At 41.2% G+C, this 20,071-nt stretch overlaps 1 protein-coding gene across 3 annotated transcripts; it reads left to right on the top strand.

The window, feature by feature from the left end:
• Positions 1-442: 442 nt before the first annotated feature.
• DNAL1 (dynein axonemal light chain 1) lies at positions 443-16,132 on the top strand. Of its 3 annotated transcripts, XM_061462402.1 has the most exons (9): positions 445-590; positions 2,533-2,571; positions 4,654-4,763; positions 5,448-5,503; positions 8,149-8,204; positions 9,446-9,572; positions 9,924-10,067; positions 11,944-12,007; positions 15,507-16,132. In XM_061462402.1, the coding sequence occupies exons 1-8, from the start codon at positions 588-590 to the stop codon at positions 11,988-11,990; spliced, it is 582 nt and encodes a 193-aa protein (XP_061318386.1). In that variant the 5' UTR covers positions 445-587; the 3' UTR covers positions 11,991-12,007; positions 15,507-16,132. The 3 variants fall into 3 exon arrangements, with proteins under 3 accessions (XP_061318387.1, XP_061318386.1, XP_061318385.1); XM_061462403.1 differs by lacking the exon at positions 15,507-16,132 and having other exon boundaries at positions 443-590; positions 9,927-10,067; positions 11,944-12,083; XM_061462401.1 differs by lacking the exon at positions 15,507-16,132 and having other exon boundaries at positions 447-590; positions 11,944-12,083.
• Positions 16,133-20,071: the final 3,939 nt, after the last annotated feature.

Here is a 20,071-nt window from a genome sequence, read left to right as displayed (position 1 = left end):
ACAAAGTCACAGAAGGGCCTGTAGAAGGCCTTTTGCACTAGTATGTGTATTTACAGTGCTACTTGGAGACCAGAGCTACAATGCAGACACTCCATTGTTTGTGTATATGCTGAACCGCGTGCCTATTGCGTGCCTTAGCCCAAGCCACGTTATGTTGTGTTGCATTCCTCACCCGGTGCAGCTCCTATCGCATTTCCCGGAGGCAGTCGCTGGGATGCCAGGAGGAGCTGGGGGCACCGGGGTGCCCGTGAGCTCGGGACAGGGTCTGGCAGGGCTCTGGCCACCGGGGCCCGTGTTACCGGGTACTCCGAGGGCGGGAGGTGTGTCCGCCCGGCACCGCCAGGGGGCTCCTGCGGGACTACCTTTGGTACCCCCCCGACCTCCAGACATGTCCCACAATGCCTCGCGGGCCACCCCCCTTTACGGGACTTCCGGGATAGGACGCTCTGTGTGGCGGCGCAGCTCTATGGTCGCCAAGTGCGGTTGTCTCCGTGCTCGCCCCCTCCGCCTCGCGGTGTCGGCGGCGCTGCGCATGCGCGGGAGGTGGCCGCTCCATAGCAACCGTCGCGGTAACGGTAGCAGTGGCGATGGTGGGTCTTCTCGGTGCCGCGCTGACGGGGGGCGGCCGGGCCGGGGCCGGGGCCGGGGCCGGGGCCTGCTCCTGCTCCGGCATGTGGGCTGGGAATGGAGCTGCTCCCCTGGCGCGGGAGGCGGAAGGGGACGGGGGCTAGCGGCGTCCCCTCAGGGCTGCCCCTGAGCAGCTCCCGCCCCGGCTGTGGCAGAGCAGAGTCCTCCGGGGCCCCCGGCTTTGCCGAGAAGGTGTCGGGCGCCGAGCAGCGGGCACGGCATAAGCTGTCCAGGAGGTATCCAGCGCTCGGGGCGGTGGCTGAGGCGGGGAGTCTTGCGCTGTTACTGTGCATTGAAATGGGGGATTTCAGGGATAGATCAAAGTAGCGGGGAGTCTGGGGTGCCATCGTACGGAAACTGTGTAACATGACTTTAATCTAAATACCTGGAGGAGACTGATCAATGTGCAGGTAGAGAAACCCTGAAAATAGGCTTCTCGGAGGGAGGTTTCCCTCACGTAACCTCCCTTGACAGGCGGTACTATGATTTGTCTAGACATTTTAAGTATGCTTCAAAGCAAACAAAATCCCTGGTACGTTTTCTCTGCATAACCAGCTGTGCTGATCTTCATATTTCCACCAACAGGAGAGACAAGGCAGCAGAGATCAGGGAAGAAGCTGCTCCTTGTACTCACATGGATCATTAGCTATAAAATCTAGTCTGGTGTTAGACATCAGTTTGAAACAGAAGCAGGCACTGGTCTGTCTTCGACGTGAGTGACCAAGATCATGTACCTGAAGGCAGTAACGGTTGGCTACCGTAATTGTGGAAAATGCTGTGATGTGCCTGTCCAAAAACCCCGGTTTACTGGAAGCAGGCTGGGTTTGCTTGCACACTGGTACCTGTTAATCAGCACAGCTGCCTCGACTGTTTTCTTTTATTGTTGGGTCCAGAGTTCCCAGTGGTCTAGAGCTGAGTGACCAGCACTAAAGCTCCATGGCTGAGGTGATTGTCTGTAAGATTTAGGGTGGAAGTTAGTTGTTGGTTTTAACTCTTGCAGTCATTTCTTTGATCTGTGATGACCTGAAAAGCTGCTCCTATCTGCATGTGGTAGTGCTATACTTAAGAACAATAGGGATGTCCAAACTAGAGTCTTCCTGGGTTTGTAGAAGAGAGGCTGTTGATCAGTTTTTGTGAAAGATTGGTCTCTGAAACCTTTTGAATCCAAAAGACATCTTGGAATGTGTTTAATGGTTAGGTTATATCAGAGTTTCTTGATATACGACTGTTTTGGGTATCATTATGTGGTTTTAACGAGACTGGTGTGAGGTAGAAAAGTTGGAGATAGTGATAACAGGAAGTTGGTCAGTGGGTCAGTCCTTAAAAAGCTTTATACAGCAGCTGTGTCCTGAGAAATACATGTTTTCACATCACATTAATATGACTTGACATAAAATGGTTGAAGAAGAACACATATAAACAATCCAGATTGCTCTTGACTATTGGCAAGAGGTACGGTATTTTCCTCAGTGAATCTTGAGAGGCTATATCATTCTGTCTACCACAGATGTGCTTTCAGACGGGAAGTTGCTAATGCACAGCAAGTGTAGGTGTTTAAGAGCATTAGACCACATTTTTCAGTGCAGTAGTGTCTCATGCCATTGAATTGACTTTCACCATCAAAGCTAACAAGCAGCACCCCAAACCCGTGCTCCAGGCAGGGCAGAGAGTGAAATCAGAAAGATAATGTCCTTGCGTGAAACCAATTGGTTGCTTCTGAAAATGCTATCAAGTAGTCCAGAGAATAAAATTATGGGGCACTGAGGAGTTCCAGCTGGAGGAAGGTAATACAGGAAAGGGGTGGGAGGGGATAGACAAGCAGGATGGGGAGAGAAGGGAGAGGAAGTAGTGAACAAAGCAACTGAAAATTTGCAATGAATATTCATTTACTTTTTCATCTTTTAGGCGAAAGCAACAACTATCAGAGAAGCTCTAGCCAAATGGGTAAGTTGTAGAAACAGTATCGAGCTGCTTTGCAGTACTCTCTGGCATGGGGTTTGACTGTTCAGCTCATTGTTTAGTGCCCTCAGTATTTCAGGGTTTTTTCAGTTATGTTTGTATATCCCACAAACTTGACTCCTGCTCTCCTCATAAGGACTAGAATACCACAACTTGCAGACATTAACATTACTAGAGGTGTGAACTCAGTATTAAAAATGTGCTTTTCCCCCTTCACTCTTTCTGCCTTTTCAACTCCATGTTTCCTGGTAAAGATTTATTTTCCGTTTGCTCCTCTGTCACATGTCTCTTAGAGATAATAGACCCGTGTCAGTGAGTTTCCATTGCAGTTAGGCATGAAGTGCTGAATTTGCTTTTCTGATCATGTTGCTGGGGATGGGTCTAAAACCTCCTTTCTGAGGCCGTGTGAAAAATTGGATGTGGTGATGTGTTGCATTACGGATGTTTTCCTTCCCTTTGGCATAAGGGTTTAGCTATGCCCTAGAGTAAAGCTGACATTAGTTAAATCAAAGCAGCTTTAACTTTAAACCAAAGCAACTTTAACTTACCATGTTCTTAAAGAAGTGTCTGTTCTGTCTGTGGTTTCTCCATGCCTTTTTGTGGTTTTTCAGCTGACCTTTCTTCCAGAAGCACGTGACAGTTGGGATGAAGTTTCCTCCTGCTGGCCACAGTGCATTGGAAGCTCTCTCCTTTTCATGTTTTTAAGGAAAAAAAAAAGAATTAGTTGTTGGTATAAACTGAGTATAAATGCAAATAGATTCAGTGTTGTTCTTAGAAAAGAAAATGCAAGTTTCACATTTATGAAGTGACTTAATTTGAACGCATCCACCATACTGTAGCAAAATATCTGACATGCTTATTTGCTAAATGGTTAATTTTGAGTAAAAATTAACACACTAGATTTGGATAGAAACTGGAATACAAGTAAATGCCCAAGCCAATATGCTAATATCTTTTTTTTTTTATTAAGTTGCCCAAAGTATTTTGAATGCATAAGAGAGACAATAATGTTGTCGAAACCTTCTCTTGTGCTCTGAGATTCTTAAAGACTTCTGGGATGCAATGCATTTCATTGCAAAGTAGCCGTATAAACCAGGCCAGAGCTCAGCTTTGGCTTTTCAGTAGCTGCATAAAAGTGGGGGAGAAAACAAGAGCCCTTGTTTTGAAAGCGCCGGGTAGATTTCTCCTTTGTTAATGGACCTCCAGTCCTCCCACTGAACACTGGACAAAATGCTCCCTTTGTGCTGTCAGGGAGGCAGCTGTCAAAACTGGTGGCACTACCTCAGGAGATACTTGTTCCAAGTGTTGAGTCAATAATTACCATTGCTTCAGAATTTTAAAAGATTTAATAGACTATAGTTTTTAATAAACCCAAATGCTGAAGTTATGGTGGTTTTTTTCTGAAGCTCTGAACTTTATAAAGTATTTAGTCTAGAAAGTTATTAACGTAGGTTGTAAGTAGGAAATCTGCCTTTTGCTGTGTTCTCCAAAGTGTGAAATCCACTCTTTAATGGCTAAGTAGAAATATATTTTTTATTTCTGATTCTTAACTCTGTGAATCTGTTGAGGTTCTCCACCAAAACGCACTCCCCTATGTTCAGTTTGTGCTGTGAGTTAGGTCTGAGTTCTGAGTTTCTGAGTGATTTTTTTCTGTCAAAGCTTTTAAAAATCTGTGCTACAGATCAGCCCTTGCCAAGACTTCTGTGTGTCCGTCTCCATGGAAGTACCATTATTCCCAGTGTTAGATCTCCATCTATTCTTCATTTCTTTACAGCTTAGGACCCCTTAATTAAATTGCTCCAGCATAACACAGCTTTCAAAAAAAAGCATGTGTAATGTGCAAGTTCTTTTCGTATATTGAAAAGAAGCTGCCTTCCCCTTTTTATGCTATGCCAGCAGGAATCTTGATAAATGGTATTCAAAATGCTTTCTCTTTCCAGTAATATCTTTTAGTACTATATTGGCATTATTTCTATAGTGATTACTTTTACAGTAAGTTTTTAGTATAGTAATTTTTAGTAATTACATGTAGCACTGAGCCTCTTCTTTATGTTCTCTCTTCTTTAGGAAGAAAAAAATGGCCAGAAGGCTTCAGAGGCAAAGGAGGTGAAGCTGTATGGTCAGATTCCTCCTGTAGAGAAGATGGATGAATCTCTCTCCATGCTTGTTAACTGCGAGTAAGATCAGTTAATTGGAAACCAAATATTGAGTTAATTGGAAACCAAATACTCTCTTCTCTTTATATGAATTTTCTATTTTTTCTGATGTCCACTGTGCAAATACGTATTTACTGTGTTTAAGTGTAGCCTTCAAAGCAGCAGCAATCTCCTTTGTTTCCTCAGCTGAGCTTGTCTTTCCACGTACAAAAAAAGTTCCTTTTTTTTAATTCAGAGGTCCCTGTCTACAAGTTAAGGTAGATTCTGTATTGATATTTGTTTCCAGAAGCTTTACATACTGTTTATCAGCCTATAAGTATAGGTCCATGTTTGGAGTCTTATCAGCTAACTGGCACATTGATGATTCATTCCAAAATTTATGCAGAAAGAAAGGAGACTTCAGCAGGACTTCCAAAAAGAGATTAGAGCCAGTTCAGAAATACACAGCCATACATTTGATAAGGTTAGGGACACAGATAATCCAGTATGTCCTGTAAGTAACTACTTTCCCAGAACCTTGGAAATAAAGTTGTAAAAGTCTTGATGGTTTCAGGATATTTTAAATCTGTTCACATATCTAGTTAGTTCACCATCTTATGAGGTAAGAATAGACAATTATTTCTAATGCAGTGGTGTTTGGACGTGGAACTCTTTTGATACAGTGATCCCTTGTATATTGTGAGTTGATTATTCTTGCTTTTAAAGGAAACTATCGCTGTCTACAAACTGCATTGAAAGAATCGCCAACCTGAGCAACCTGAGTAAGTGACAAGCCAGTGATTAATTATGTTTGTTTTCTAATTGCTTGGATAGGACATACACCATGACTTTTATATGTGTCCAGTTTTATACCTATTCTTCTCCTATTTTGTTCCTTCCTCTTAGAAAATGACAAGTGACCTTTAAAATTACCAGTCTTGCTTGAGAATGCATGTTAAGCAGTAAAGACGTGTTAAAGCATGTATCCCTGCACTAGCCTTGGCAGTTGTTTCACTGTGCAGGTGATACAACTGGGGGAGAACCCAATAGATTCACAGAGTTAAGAATCAGAAAAAAAACCCAAAACATTTCTGATTAGCCATTAAAAAGGAGTGGATTTCACACTTCAGAGGATACAGAAAAGGCCAATTTCCTATTTACAACCTAGGTTGATAACTTTCTAGATTAAATACTTTATAAAGTTCAGACAACAAGAAGATCTGTTCAGAAAGCACCTTTGTACCCGCCAGTGGGGCCAGTTGTGATGCTTAGCATTTCATCAACTCTGAAATTGTGGTATTGGTTGGAAGGAGGTTGCAATGTTGTAAGCTTGGATGGAAGAATGTCATTCTACTTTGCAGAGGATCAGGTATACTTGGTTTGATTTTGTTCATATTTGAAAGGGGTGTGCCATCTCTTCTGTGGAACTGAACTTTTATTTCTTGGGCAGCTGGCTATGAAACCTTGAAATTTGCTGGGTTATTGAGTCAAGCAGACTAGAACCACATGGTCCATCTCTTAAAGGTATAGAATATGGCGAACTCACTGTTTCTTTTGGCTTCAGTGAAAGAGAGAGAAAGCAGCAAAGAGCCATGAAAAACAAGCCACTAGTTATTGCATAATTGCCTTTGCTTAATGCAGAGAGGAAGCTGAGGAATCTTTTTAAGTGTCTACACTGTTTTCAGCCAGAAAAGATTACTATTGCTGTGTATACCTGATATTATAATTATGCTGAGTAGATAATCACAGAATGGTTATGGTTGGAAAGGACCTTAAAATCATGTGTTTCCAACCCCCCTGCCATGGGCAGGGGCACCTCACAGAAGACCATGTCACCCAAGGCTCTGTCCAGGCTGGCCTTGAACACTGCCAGGCATGGAGCATTTACCACCACTTTGGGCAACCTGTGCCAGTGCCTCACCACCCTCACAGTAAAAACGTTCTTCCCCTGTTTAAACCCATTACCCCTTGTCCTATCCCTGATGAAGAGTCCCTTTCCAGCATCTGCACAAATTATCGCACCCGTGTATCCATACATGTGAATAATAATATTTTAGATGAAAGCAGTAAGTGTTAGTTCTGTGTTTTAGAGAGTGTAAATGTTACGTGAGGGAGATCTTTCTTCCTTTATAAAATATCTTGGAACAAGAGTAATAAAAAACAGTAACAGCAGTTAGAAACAATTTTAAGGCATGGCTTTTTAAGCAATCATTCATTTCTGTAGTTGTAAGGGTCCTTTCATTTCTTACAAATTTCAGAAGCTAGTGCAAATATATAGTTTATAAACGTGAGCTCCAGAGAGAATAGCTAGCTAGAACAAAAGGCCATCTCCCACCACCTGTGGATGGGGATCCTTAGGGATATATTCTGGAGAATATTAGCTATAGTATTCTAACTGATTAAAGTAGACTTACTGATTATGATTCTTCATTTTTTGAGCGTGGTCCTGTATTAAGCGATTGTGTTTCAAACCAAAAAGAATTATTATTGTGAATCAACTTTTTAATGACAAATAATCTTCCTGTTTTAGAATATTTGCCAGGTGTGGTTTTATCAGGTGTGGTTTCATCCCTGCTTTTCTTGAGTCAGAGCATACAACTATCTATTCTAGCTCAGCCTGGAATCTCTCTCTGTAGCAGTCTCTAGCCACTACATGTGCTGTATGGACTACCTGTTGCTACTTGGCTGAGACTTTCATCAGCTTTGTCGTGAATCATTGTACCACGCATTTTCAATCATTATGCATACAAGAGCAAAGCAAGATTATTAAGTATTTAATCCTTAATGCAGTTACAAAGAAGTGTTAAAACATTAATGAAAGGTATAAATCCAGAGTTAACCCAGCTGCATGCTGTGACTCCATTTGCTTATTTACAGCTGCAAGAATACTTGTGAGAAGGATGAACATGAGCTATACAAAAAGACTGCTATTTTGTGTTAGCTTTGAGTTAGACTAGTATTACACTAGTTTTATCTGGGTGCTAGAACAAGTTGAAAAGCCCCTCATCAGACTTCTCTAAGGTAGTTTTGTATGCTGCCTTCATTATAGAAATTGAATCTGCTGCCTTAAAATAAGATTAGAACAACTTTTGCCTGGAGAAGGAGTATGAACTGTGTAGCATCAAAAAATTAGCAGTTAGAGTTCAGGTGCAAGGTGAAATAATAATTGATATTTAGTATTTATCTGGTCTGAATTTCAACTAAGTAACCTACACATGAACAGCTTTGTATTCGTGAGCATGTTTCTGAGCTGTTCACTGCATCTGCTCCTGATGATCTGTGTAGGTTAGGAGGTTTTGTTTCTGTCATTCTTTCTTAAGACAAGCTGTTCAGAATGCAGTTTGTTTGTAAGTAAAATATGGCATCTTCTTATATTTAAAAATGCCCTCACATTTATTAACAAAACCCTTTCTTTTATCTGTTACAGAAAATTTGAGGATTCTGTCTTTGGGAAGAAATAACATAAAGAACTTGAATGGATTGGTATGCGCTTCTTAGTATCAATTCTTCAGTAACGATGGAGTGCTGTCTAGAAAGTGGGATAATTCCCCTGTGTTCAAAAATGTCTTTGCTGAATTTACATTGTTGCCTAACAATGTATTTTCTCCTTTTCTATGATCTGTTTGCCCTTTTATATCGTTGCGTCTGAATTTTCAGATGGTCTTTCTCTTTTTTTTGTTCAAACATTCCTAATCTTTGAAGGTTTTTCAGAGCTAATTTGCTACATAAAAGGATTTTAGAAAGAGAGATTTAATTGTTGTTGGTAAAGATGAGCCCAACTTTTATTGGAAAACTGCTGTTTATCTGTAAAGCCCTCTGAATCCACTGACTTTACATGAAAGTAGTTCCTGCAGGCTTTTTGCATGAGGAATTTTCTAGCTGAAGATACTCAGGCTATGCTTCTTTACTACAAGTATTGGCAGTCCTATGATCGCACAGTTGACAAAAGTCCTATTTATGTTAACTGGCACCTGGAGCAATACGGCTTTCAGGGAAAAGATGGTGGGAGGACTCTGTCTACCAGGTACGGAAAAAATTGTTGAGGAAAATACTGGATCATTTTTGTTACAACTGAATTAAGGGCAGAAGAACTTTTTTCATTTTTTTTTAATCAATGTTTTTTTTTTAATGACTACAGAAATTATTTACTTCCTCAAGAGACACCGTATGTTTCTCCCACAGAATGTTTCTCTTCAAAGCTCTTCCCACCTTCAGAGATGCCATATCTCTGAAGTGTGAAATGCAGAGTCAATGTGTAATGGCTGGTTTAAAAAAAAACCTCTCTTTTGAGAGAATTATGAAAGCAACTTGTGGCCAACAGGTACAAACATATACGCACCTGAAATGAATCACTCATATTTGTATAAAACCCCTTCTAAAGCAGTTGTCAAATGGCATTTACTTCATGTATACTTGCAGTGCACCAGCAGCCAAATTTGTCTCCTCTGCCCCTATGCCTTAAGAACAACTACTCCAGACAGCTATTCCTTGTCTTATTCTAATATTGTGATTTCTGTCCTCCTAAATCTATTTCAGATCCTTTGCTCTTAATTCCCATGAGTATTTGTCATGCATAATTAGGGACCTGCTTAAAAGGAAATGAGGAGTGATATATCTTAATATTTTCTCACATGTGGTGACCTGTGGGGGGGACAGTGAAGAGAGAATCTGAACAATAAGGAAAATATTCTTCCACTTCCCTAAGTAGTCCTGTCATTTTGCAGGAGGCAGTTAGAGAGACTTTAGAGGAGCTGTGGATCTCATACAACTTCATTGAGAAACTGAGGGGTATCCATGTAATGAAGAAGCTGAAGGTTCTTTATATGTCAAATAATTTGGTGAAAGACTGGGGTAAGCCACACCTCTGTTCTGTTACTTCTCTTGCAGTACGTTGAATGCATGAGTTCAGTCACCACGTAAGAAGTAGTTATCTATCTGTGTTGCAGGGCTTTGTCGCTCTGATAAGCCTGCAGACATGCACAGAATCCCTAAATATCCACTCATCCGAGACAGTAAAAATAGTTAGCATCTTGAATTTCACTTCTATGCCCAATGGAGTCTGATACCAGTTCTAGCCCAAGCAGTCTCTCTCCTGTTGTATCACGTTATTTATGTTTGTACTGAGCTTGAAAGGACTGTGAGGTGCAGGTGTACTTTCTGTGTTCCACAACCTGGTTGGTATTTTCACCTTTGTGGTTGCAGCAGAGTTTGTGAGACTGGCAGAGCTGCCATTACTAGAGGACCTGGTGTTTGTAGGCAATCCACTGCAACAGAAATTCTCCTCTGATCAGAACAGCTGGATTGAAGAAGCAACCAAACGGGTACCCAAGCTGAAAAAGCTGGATGGTGAGTTTGGGGCATGAGGCAATTGGTGTAAGTTAATAGCTTCATTTAAAGACAGCCACAGGGAAATGAATCATAACCTTGGAAATTCATCTGTGTGCCTATGTAATTAATATTCCTCCCTTCTCTCTTTGGAACTAATCAGAAGTTGTTACTCAGATCCTTCCTTCAGGATCTTCCGAGAATGATGGATTTTGGTGTGTTAAATCCAAGTGGTCCTGTAGTTGGGCTTTTCTCTTGAAGTTAGCCAGTCAAATAGTTTTAGCATATAGCTAAAAGGGAACTAAAAGATTTAGCAGTAAGTTAAGTTCACAAGACTTTTATCTGCCAAATTGAGTTACAGTTTTCCTAGCAAATTTGATTTAGTTTTCCCAAAAAAAAGAGTGTGACATGGGGGAATGGGGATGGACAGGGATGCACTCTGTTTTGCTTCTGGTGCAGAGGCCAGTTTTCAATACTTCATGCAAGTTTCCTAAATGCCTGAGTATAGCCCTTGTCACTGCAGTAAGCCTCTATTTGTGAGCTCCCCTTTTGAAGTCACTGATATGAAAATGTATTAAAGCATGTCCTGATTATGACTAAAAGTGATATGATTTTAGAATCAGGTTTTGAGTATGTTAATTTCTATTAATGGAGATGTTAGCACTTCACTGTTATCCCCTGTTTGCTAAAGCAGCAAAGAGGAGAGGAGGACTGGTAACACTAATACAGAGTCAGAGCAGCAGCAGGGAATGTACAAGTTTAGGGATGGCGAAAAGGGGACGGCCTCATTACAGGGAGCAATAGCTGGGAAATGGAAGTCAGATCAACTGAAGTAATAAGTATTAGGAAGTTGAAGGCTGGTGAGAAAATTGTACTGCTGTGAAGGATGGCCTGCAGTAGTCAGTTTGCTGTTGTATTAGGAAACATTCTGAAACAATGGAATAGGGCAAGTATCTGTATGTGCAAAGACTAACCTTCTTAGTGTAAGGTTAGACCCTTTGCTCCTTAAGCATTCTTGCAGCCTGGAGCAGTGGACAGCTCTGAATTAGGCACGTACATTTCCTATGCAATGTAGAAAAAGAGAGTGACGTTTCAGAATGGAAACCTCAAAAACTAGAATGTTGAGAAAGAGGTCAGAAATGCTGCAACTGGCCATAAGGTTCTTGGTGTTACACTGTCCCAGGATCCTGCTATGCCTGTGTACTATGTGTGAGATGACTAATAAAGGGACCTCAGCACCACTGAAATGGTTGAATATGTTCTGGACAAAAATAAGCACTGAAGGTCTCTTTCAACAGGAAGGCATCTCTTCTGTTAGTTCCTGTAAGATTTTTTTAAGTACCCAAGGGGTGAATATAGACTATAACACTACCGTGTAACACAGCTTTATTACGTGATATCCAAGCTATCCCTAAGAGATGTGACCCTATTGCTTCTTGGATTCACATTAATATAATTGTATTCTGTGGTCTGGACATCCTAGTCTGGTATCAGCAAGGAGGTATCCCATAATAAAACTTGATCATGTATGTTGTGGAAGTAGCAGCACAAAGTAAAGGGCCCAGCAACAGAAGGGTGATGTGCTAGTTGGTTGACAGCAGTTGAACCAACATGGTGCATCTCCCAGAGACCAAGTTAGGCTGATCTGTGCAGGTCCTGCTTTAGTACCTTTTTTATTCCCTGTTACCTGAGAAGAGTTGGAAAAACATTCAACAGGAGACCTGTTCAAGGTTTTTCTCATTAAGAGCAGTTCAGGTATGCGGAAGTTCACATCCTCTTTCTGCCAGCCTGATTTTTTCCAACAGTCTGGATAAGCTTTCAGGCATATCAGTATTAACTGTACCTTTTTATGCATAATCTACCTGTAAATCTTTGCAAATTTTCTTTTCCCTCTTAGGTGTCCTACTTATTAAAGGAGAAGAAGATGAAGAAGGAGCAAACTGATGACACTTTCTTGTTGGGTATTTAATTATTTAAGTAACTCCAGATAGCTCAGCATATAGAACTTTTTATATGAAATGTTTGTTTTGAAGAGAATCTTTGGGCAATTTTGAAAAGACCAGTTTATCTCCACAGTTTCTCACCCAAAGAGTTAGTTACCAAAATTTGGGCACACCAGTTTTGTCAAGTTTTTGACACCTTCGGTAGAGACCAGTGGAGCCGAGTTCATCTGCTGTTTGGCTAGCAGGAGACCTTTACCTAAACTAACACATAGCTGGTTTTAATCCCTGATTTAGTGATGCTTGTTGTTGTAATAGAACCATTTTAGCTTGTTAGGTGCAGCTGGCCAACATTATCATTGGAAAAACCAAGGCCAAAAGAATAATGTTGCAGTTTAGAGGCACAATACAGGCTTTGTTGTGTTTACTTTTGCCATGGGAATCCCTCAGTATTTTAAATATGCGAGTTTTACGTTTCATCCCCTTCAATGTTACACCAAACAGGCCCTGCAGTTGTGGACCTATGCACAAGAAAGTGTTGGTCTGATGATTGCGTGTTACTGGCTTTAAGATCTGAATTGGGCTTCTTGCATTGGAACTCAACTGCATTGCTTAGAAGGCCATGTATAGCTTAAATGTTTATTTATTTTAAAGAGGCAATGGGAATTCTTTGCATAGTTTCAGTGAGACTAAAATATTTGCTAGCTTGCTTTATTTTGTTGCTTACCAAGAACTTTAGGTTGGAATATGTGGCCTATTAGCCTACAGCTGGCTCGTAGGTTTGGCTTGGGTCACTGGTGGACATAATCCTTCTCAGCTCCTGAATCTTCCTATAACTAAGTAGGCTGATATAAAATACAGAAACAGAGAACAAAAGACCTGGGCTTAGGGACAGAAAATTTTGGTTTTGGGATACTCATTTGTTACGAAAGCACAGATGTAAGCAGTGAGAGAAAGTGCATGTAGTTAATGGGGAAGGTGAGATGAGATGGAAAGTGAGCATTTCTAAGTGAACGGTGTGAAGTAGAAGGCTACAAGACAATCTCAGTTTATCAATATATAGTTATTCTGTGACTGTTAGAGGAATTCTTAAGCATTCCAACTTCAATAGGCAATTGCTGATAAGGCTTGAGTTTGATTTAGATCCATTACTTTAAAAGGGTCAGGAGTGCAATGGCATTCTTCACCTAGCACAAACCCGTTCCAGGTAGCTGTTTGCTTGGCCAGAAAAGAGTTTCTTAGTTAACTTGCTCACTGGATTTATCTTGCAGACCACTTCATATTCCTATGTCATTTCTTACAGAATTATTCTCCTAGATCATTAGTAAAGGCCCCACTGAAACAACATGGGAGGGACTGTACATAGTCAATAGCCATTTTGTGTTGTCATCTTTTAAAAGCTAAGCTGTTCAGTTCACTTGCACCCAACTGCTTCTGGCAAAGTAGGTGCTTTGGCAGTACAGAGCCTGGGGCACGCTCAGCCCCTGCTGACCCCATCTGCTGTGGTGGAGCAACAGGGATTGGCCTGTGCCCTTAGCGACTGTAGTTAAAGCGTGGTTAATGTGAGTGTCCTGGGTTCAGCAGGAGCAGTCATTTTTCTCCTTCTTAGTAGCTGGTGCAGCGCTGTGTTTTTGACTTTCAGCCTGGGAACAGTGCTGATAACACCAATGCTTTTAGTTGCTGCTCCGTAATGTTTACTCTGACCAAGGACTTTGTGAGCCTCATGCTCTGCCAGGGAGGAGGGGAAGCCGGGAGGAAGCAGAGACAGGACACCTGACCCAAACTAGCCAAAGAGGTATTCCATACCACAGCACATCATGCCCAGTATATAAACTGGGGGCAGTTACCCAGAAGGGCTAGAACACTGCTCAGGTTGGGCTGGGTATTGGTCAGCGGGTGGTGAGCAGTTGTATTCTCTTCCCTTGTTATTTCCCTTATTATTGGTGGCAGCAGTAGTGATTTGTGCTATACCTTAGTTACTGGACTGTTCTTATCTCAACCCGTGGGAGTTACATTCTTTCAAGTCTCCTCCCAATCCCTCTGGGAGCAGGGGGAGGAAGGGGGAGAGTGAGCAAGCAGCTTCATGTTGGGTTGCTGGCTGAGCTTAAACCACAACAGTGAGCCAGAGCTTGAGTGGAGTAAAACTTGACTTCCGAGTACTACCAACAAATGGAAACACCAAATTCATCCATGTGTTTGGAGACATTTTCAGAATAGACCGTGCAATGCTCTTGTCCTAGGGCTTGGCTACAAAGAAAAGTGTTTAAATCTCTGTAGCTGGTGTCTCCTAGAACAGTGTCTGCAGGTGTGGTACTCATGGCTAGGTTACAGAAAGGGAGGTATGAGCACAGAGTCTAATGCCTAGTAATCCTGCTGGTTGCTTTCATAATATCTAAACACAGTCTAAGTCTGTACATTTCTGAAGTAGTGTTAGATACAGCAGATGCTCTACACTGGCTATTTTGGGTGCAGAATAGCATCTGAGTGTTCTGACTGTGTGGTGGTGATTGGAGCAAAACACAGCTCCACTGGCAGGATGGGAGAGGTAAGAGCTGTTCCTGGCTCTTGGAAGTGACCAATACAGGTGATACATATGGGAATGAGGCAGTGAACCACTGCAGTTGGTGGTGGAGTGGGGTGTATTTGCATCAGCTCTTTTCACAGATTGAACAGCACAAATTCTGTAGCTCTTTCTTGGGGTTTGCATTATAAATGCCATCAAAAAAGAAAAAGCAAAATCATTACTGAAGGGACAGAGCATCCAGTCTCAGCACAACTGTAATACCAGTAAAGGAACCCTTGCAGTGTAAGATTTCCCTCACCTTTCCCCCTTCGTGTTGTGAGAAATTAGGATAAATTTAAACCCCTTCTAATAGAACCTTTATGTCAATCTCAATGAAACATACAGTAAAAAAGAATAAAACTGTAGCTCTTAGTTCCCAGGAGGTGCTTCGGTTCAAAGCTGTGTGGAAGGTTCAGCTTAATGTTGCTTTACCTGATGAATGACAATTCCTCTAAAGAAAAAAAAAAAAAAACCAGAAAAATCACACACCCCCCTGAACCTTTTCTCCCCCAAAATAAATAAAGTTTTCCTAAATTTTAAAATTTGCACTTTAAAGTTCTGCACTGGATGTGGTGGAAGACAGAGGTAGTAGAATTAAAGCAGCTGATTCACGTATTAATGGTGCTACAACATGTCATGTATAAGCTAACGCAAAGCTTAGCCTGCATGCCAGTGGGGAGCGACTGAATTAAATGGTGAAAGGCTTCTCTTTCTGTATCACTCTCTGCTCTTCCCTATCACACCAGATCCAGTGAGGTAGTAAGCACATTATTCTTCATGGATGAAAAGAACACCCATGTAAAACTTGCAAGCCATGTGGAATTCTGCTTTTCCCTGTGACATTAGAGGATGAGCATCCACTTTATTCTTTAAGAGAAATACCCTAAAATTATATTAGTGATAGGAAATAGCTAGGTTTTTTTACCTGTTTGCTAGCACACTGACCTCTCTTCAAAGAGCTTACATATGCAGTGATTATATTGAGAGCTGCCGAGGAAGTATGAGACCTGAGAACCAGCAGATGACTTGGGTTACACTAGAAGTAGACCAGAAAACCCTTCAAGCAAGAGAGCACTTCTAACATCCCCTTGGGCTATCTTTTGTATACAGTAATTTTGTAGCATGATGAAGCTGTTAAACTTGCTGTTTTTAAATTATATAGGCCTATGTTTATAAATGTTATTCTGTGAAACTTGTTTAAAAATAATATAACGTTATTTTATACAAACCTGTTTGGCTGTTGCATAATTAAATAGTTCAGCTTGTGGAGAGCATTCAGAAACTGAAGTTTTTTCTCATTAAACTTTCCTAGCTGCTCAGGGAGCAATGTATTTATAGTATGAGAGTATGTAAATGCTGTTCCTATTGCCTCTATATTTTAGAATAGAAAATAACTTAAGTCTTTTAAAATGCTGATATATTGTGATTGTTGTCATTTGAGACATAAGTATTTTTCCATCTTCTAAGACGCTGTTTGTCAGACTTTGTTCTTAGGTCCTAAGAGAAAAGTGTACTACTGCTATATAGGGAAAAAATCCAAGTAAGTTAAATAAATGGCTAGACGTTCTTCAGTACAAGATTAAGTTTTGTTAACAGCAACATACTATCAGTTCCATTAAACCTGGACAAGAGAAGGCTGACTCATTAATAAACTTCTGTAATAGAAACTTTGCCCTTCCACAGGCAGTGTCGCTGAAACCTAATTTCAAATCTCCAGTATAAAGAAAAACCCCGACACTCCCTAGCAGTTGTTCTCAGTAATGCCAGGAATGGCCTCCTGCAGTGATGGTTGTAATGCCATTTAAAAACCATACAGGGAATCACTGCAGAATTCCTCACAATGCCACTAACTCAAAAGCTTACTAATCACTAAAATGCTTTATAATGTCTCAGTAGTTGAAGTAACTTCTAGAAGCTTGGGCTTGTATCCACCAGTTAAAAGATGAAAAGCAAAATGTCCAGAACTTGTGACTTTTTTTGATCATCCAAAGTTTGTTTGCATGGCTTCCCACTTGTAGTACAAAGTAGTCAGCCTTCAGCACCTTTGCCAGTTGGCTTTGACAGGGAGGCAAATACATTATTTAAAGCCTTAAACAAGTCTTGGTCTGCTACCTGAGGTGAAGGCTTTGATGTTCCCTCTCCCTTTGCCCACCAAGCAAAATATCACTTACTGCTCCAAGTATTACTGCCTATCAACAGCCAAATCCACAGGAGTAAATCAAAGCAAAGGCTTCTGCAGAGTTGAAACAAAGAGCCGTTTAATGTCTTAGCCCAAGCCTTCTCCTGCCAGCTTTGCCAGGAACATGGAAAACACACCAGCATAAATTAACAACTCAAAACAAATGTGCTACCTGGGATTGTGACTGAAATCCAGCAGGAGCCCATGCACATTCCCACCACACGCTTTATGTAGTGAAGCATTTGCAGCTTTTAAAGACCTCATGCCCACAGGTGGGAGAAGCACCTGTGTAGCCTACTTCAGCAAAACCAGGTATCTACCAAAACAGAAGGAACCTTTATTTGGAGGGTGGGTGGAAGCATGTTAATATTTAAAATCTCTAGCAAGAGATCCAGCTACTGCCAGAGGAAACATGATTAGTGCTATATAAAAACCGCTTAGATTCAGGTAACAGACAAATGCCTTTAAGACAGCATTTACTGAAACACTTTTTAAATGCTAGCATTAAAAAATATGCCATACAGCTTGGAGCTGAAGGCACTGTTTTACATCCAGCAGATTCAACTGCTCAACAGCACGAAAATGTCAATTCTTTCTCCAGCAGCTCTGGATTTACTTTAATCTCTATTTTCTGTCCCTGCCAAAGCCATCCAGGAATTCAGGTGTGATACAGGCCCCTTGGGTGCCTAACTCCATGCAGCCTTTGTAGGTGTCTCGGGTAGCGTCAGAATCCAGCTGGCCTTACTTACAGCACAGTGGACCTAGCACTATACCCCAGGAATTTCAAATGCATTATCAAGGTTGTTTCTAGCATTCTGGGAACGTACTTGGCTTGGAGGGGGACACACTTACACCGTCAGTTCTTCTGTAAAGCAACTGGAGCTGCATCTGCCAGTTTCTTCTTGGATACAAGACGTAAACCACGCTGCAGGGTGGTGTCCTTGGCAGAAGTTTACACTGAGAAACAGCTTCAAGGATCGCTACGGAAAACACAGGGGTGGGTATGCTGAGTGCAGACTAGCGCAGGACTCACAATTCCTTCTCGTGTCACTATCGCCCTGACCTCCTCCCCCAGCCATCAAAACACTCAGCTAGGAAACTATTTTTTAAACCTCATTTAATAAAAGGTTTTTTTCGATATATAGCGGATATTCAGTAAATAAGTTACATAGTACATTACAATCACATCAGCAAGATTTCCTTTAGTGTATTAATATCTTATAAAAAAAGCACACAAAAAATAAATTCAGTCCAGTCTATCACAACTGTACAGCAACAGGTAAATATATTTATATATGTACATTTTAAACACGTAACAGTCTTTTAAAAGGTGCCCTAGGCAGCAAACACACAAAAGGAAGTGTCTGCTTACTTGTTAAAATAAAAGTAATATACTTTATTATAAAGCATTTATACAGTAATTACAAAGGCTGACTGCTCCTGTACAGTACACCAAAGCTTGGGCTACAAATTTAAAAACAGAACATAAAAAGAATGAACACAAAAAAGTTTATATCAAATCTGAACTACAAGGGGGGGAGGGGGAAATACACGTGGAGAAGCTGCAGGAAACTGGTTTTTAAAATATACAATTACATTTCTATAAAAATATATGTAGTCTTCTAATCTGGAGAAGTTAAGGGTTTATTCAGGCTCAGCTGTCAATGGAATCCTGGGCTTGGAAAGAAAAATCCTTAAGACAGCTGGGGATTTAAAGTTTGTGTCATCCTAACATTTGACACAGGAGAGAATGAGGGCGAATAAAGCAGCTGAACCCAAGTGATGAATTTACATAGAAACTCACCCGCACAAAACTCAGACACGACCTGCAGACACTGCTCCTCCGTCTCTTTAAAGCTTTGTAACTGCTCAGACACACATCAGAGGATGAAACAGGGAGAAAGTTTGTGTGGGGGGAAATGTGGTTTACAATAAGGTTTTTGGCAGAGGTAACCATAGGACTGAAAGCGCCGATGTACAAATGCAGACATGACTTCATGGCTGCAGTCCTCACTACTCCCATTTCTTTTAAACTAGGATGTGTTTGTATCAGAACTTTCTAGTCCACTGCCTGAAGAGAATTGTGTAATTGCTGAGAGTGAGAATTCTCACCCTCTGTGGCTTAGGAAACACTTTTTTTGCATGTCGATTTTAATCTAAGCTTGTTGCAATGATAAAAATGACCAAAAGCCTCAGTTGATAAACTGGAGGGTATTTTTAGCTAATTTTACTTCACATTACATGTCTAGTATGGGATTAACAGATGAGTTACCTTTAAGATTTAGAATTTCCACCTTTGCCTTGCCTTTAGGCAGCTGTATTCCTACCTGGTCCTAGCTAGCAAAATGCCACAGTCCTGCACCGCCACCTGAACTGCTGTAGGCCTTCACCTTACAGAACTGAGTTGTCTCAGATACATTACCTGTATCAATAAATGGGAAAACGTCAAATAAATTAAAACACAGTTGTTCTTGCAGCCAGACTGCAAAACACCTAGAGCTATATCAGATACACAAGTGCATGCATACACCTACTCATTCTATACACCCACAGACTTACAAACCTGAGATGCTATCCAATGCAGATCATAAACCTGAAAGATTGAATCTTATCTGTAAAGCACAGATAACACAGACAGGAGGTACATGATCAGGGCAGAACGTGATCTGTCACTGCACAGTGCCCAATGGTGGCATCAGGCCTCAAACAGGTCATGTTTCTGGAATACAGCCACCTGACTACACGGTGTGTGACCACTGAAGCCTGATCTCACACTGTAAAAGGCGAATCTTTTAGTACACACATACAGAACTGCAGTCTGTAAATCTTGTATGTGTTCCCATAGGAACGACAACTAAAGCGAAGAGAGGCCTCGTTCAAACTCAGTGACTGAGCATATACTGCCTTTTTCCTACACTTAACAGCAAATTCTTACACTAAACGGGGATCAGTAAATATGCCTTTAAATGATGGAAAGTAACAAGCAGAGGCGTTTAAACTGGACAAATCAACAGAACATAGAAAATAGTACTTTTTAATTCTAACTGGAAGCATGCAGCCTTCAGTTAACACTGCTGCAGGAAAGGGCTACTCAAGCTTTTATCCCTGCTAAGAAGAGTAACAGAATTAATTCCAGATATGACAAATTCTAATTGGCTCAAATGCTTTGTCCATAACAATTGGGGTGGGTTGGGCTGGTGGATTAAAACAGTTCTCTACCAACTTTTGCTAGCAGGCAGGATCCAATTCAGGTGTAGGATCAATTCCAAACTCCTACCATAAGCCAGTGGGCAGCAGGTTTGGCTTTGCATTTTGTTTTGTTTTTTGTTTTTTTTTTTTTTTT

This window comes from Pezoporus flaviventris, unplaced genomic scaffold (genome assembly GCF_033815535.1).
Source record: "Pezoporus flaviventris isolate CSIRO_AGI_PZ_B2104156 unplaced genomic scaffold, CSIRO_AGI_Pfla_v1 ptg000035l, whole genome shotgun sequence".
Taxonomy (NCBI): Eukaryota; Metazoa; Chordata; class Aves; order Psittaciformes; family Psittacidae; genus Pezoporus; species Pezoporus flaviventris.
The sequence above is the reverse complement of the archived record's forward strand: the minus strand, read 5'-3'. Positions and strand labels throughout refer to the sequence as shown.

Bases quoted from the DNA above. Each gene is read 5' to 3' on its own strand.
- DNAL1 (XM_061462402.1), top strand. The intron at 9,573-9,923 runs GTAAGCCACACC...TTGTGGTTGCAG, and splicing joins TAATTTGGTGAAAGACTGGG to CAGAGTTTGTGAGACTGGCA. The intron at 10,068-11,943 runs GTGAGTTTGGGG...TTTCCCTCTTAG, and splicing joins CAAGCTGAAAAAGCTGGATG to GTGTCCTACTTATTAAAGGA.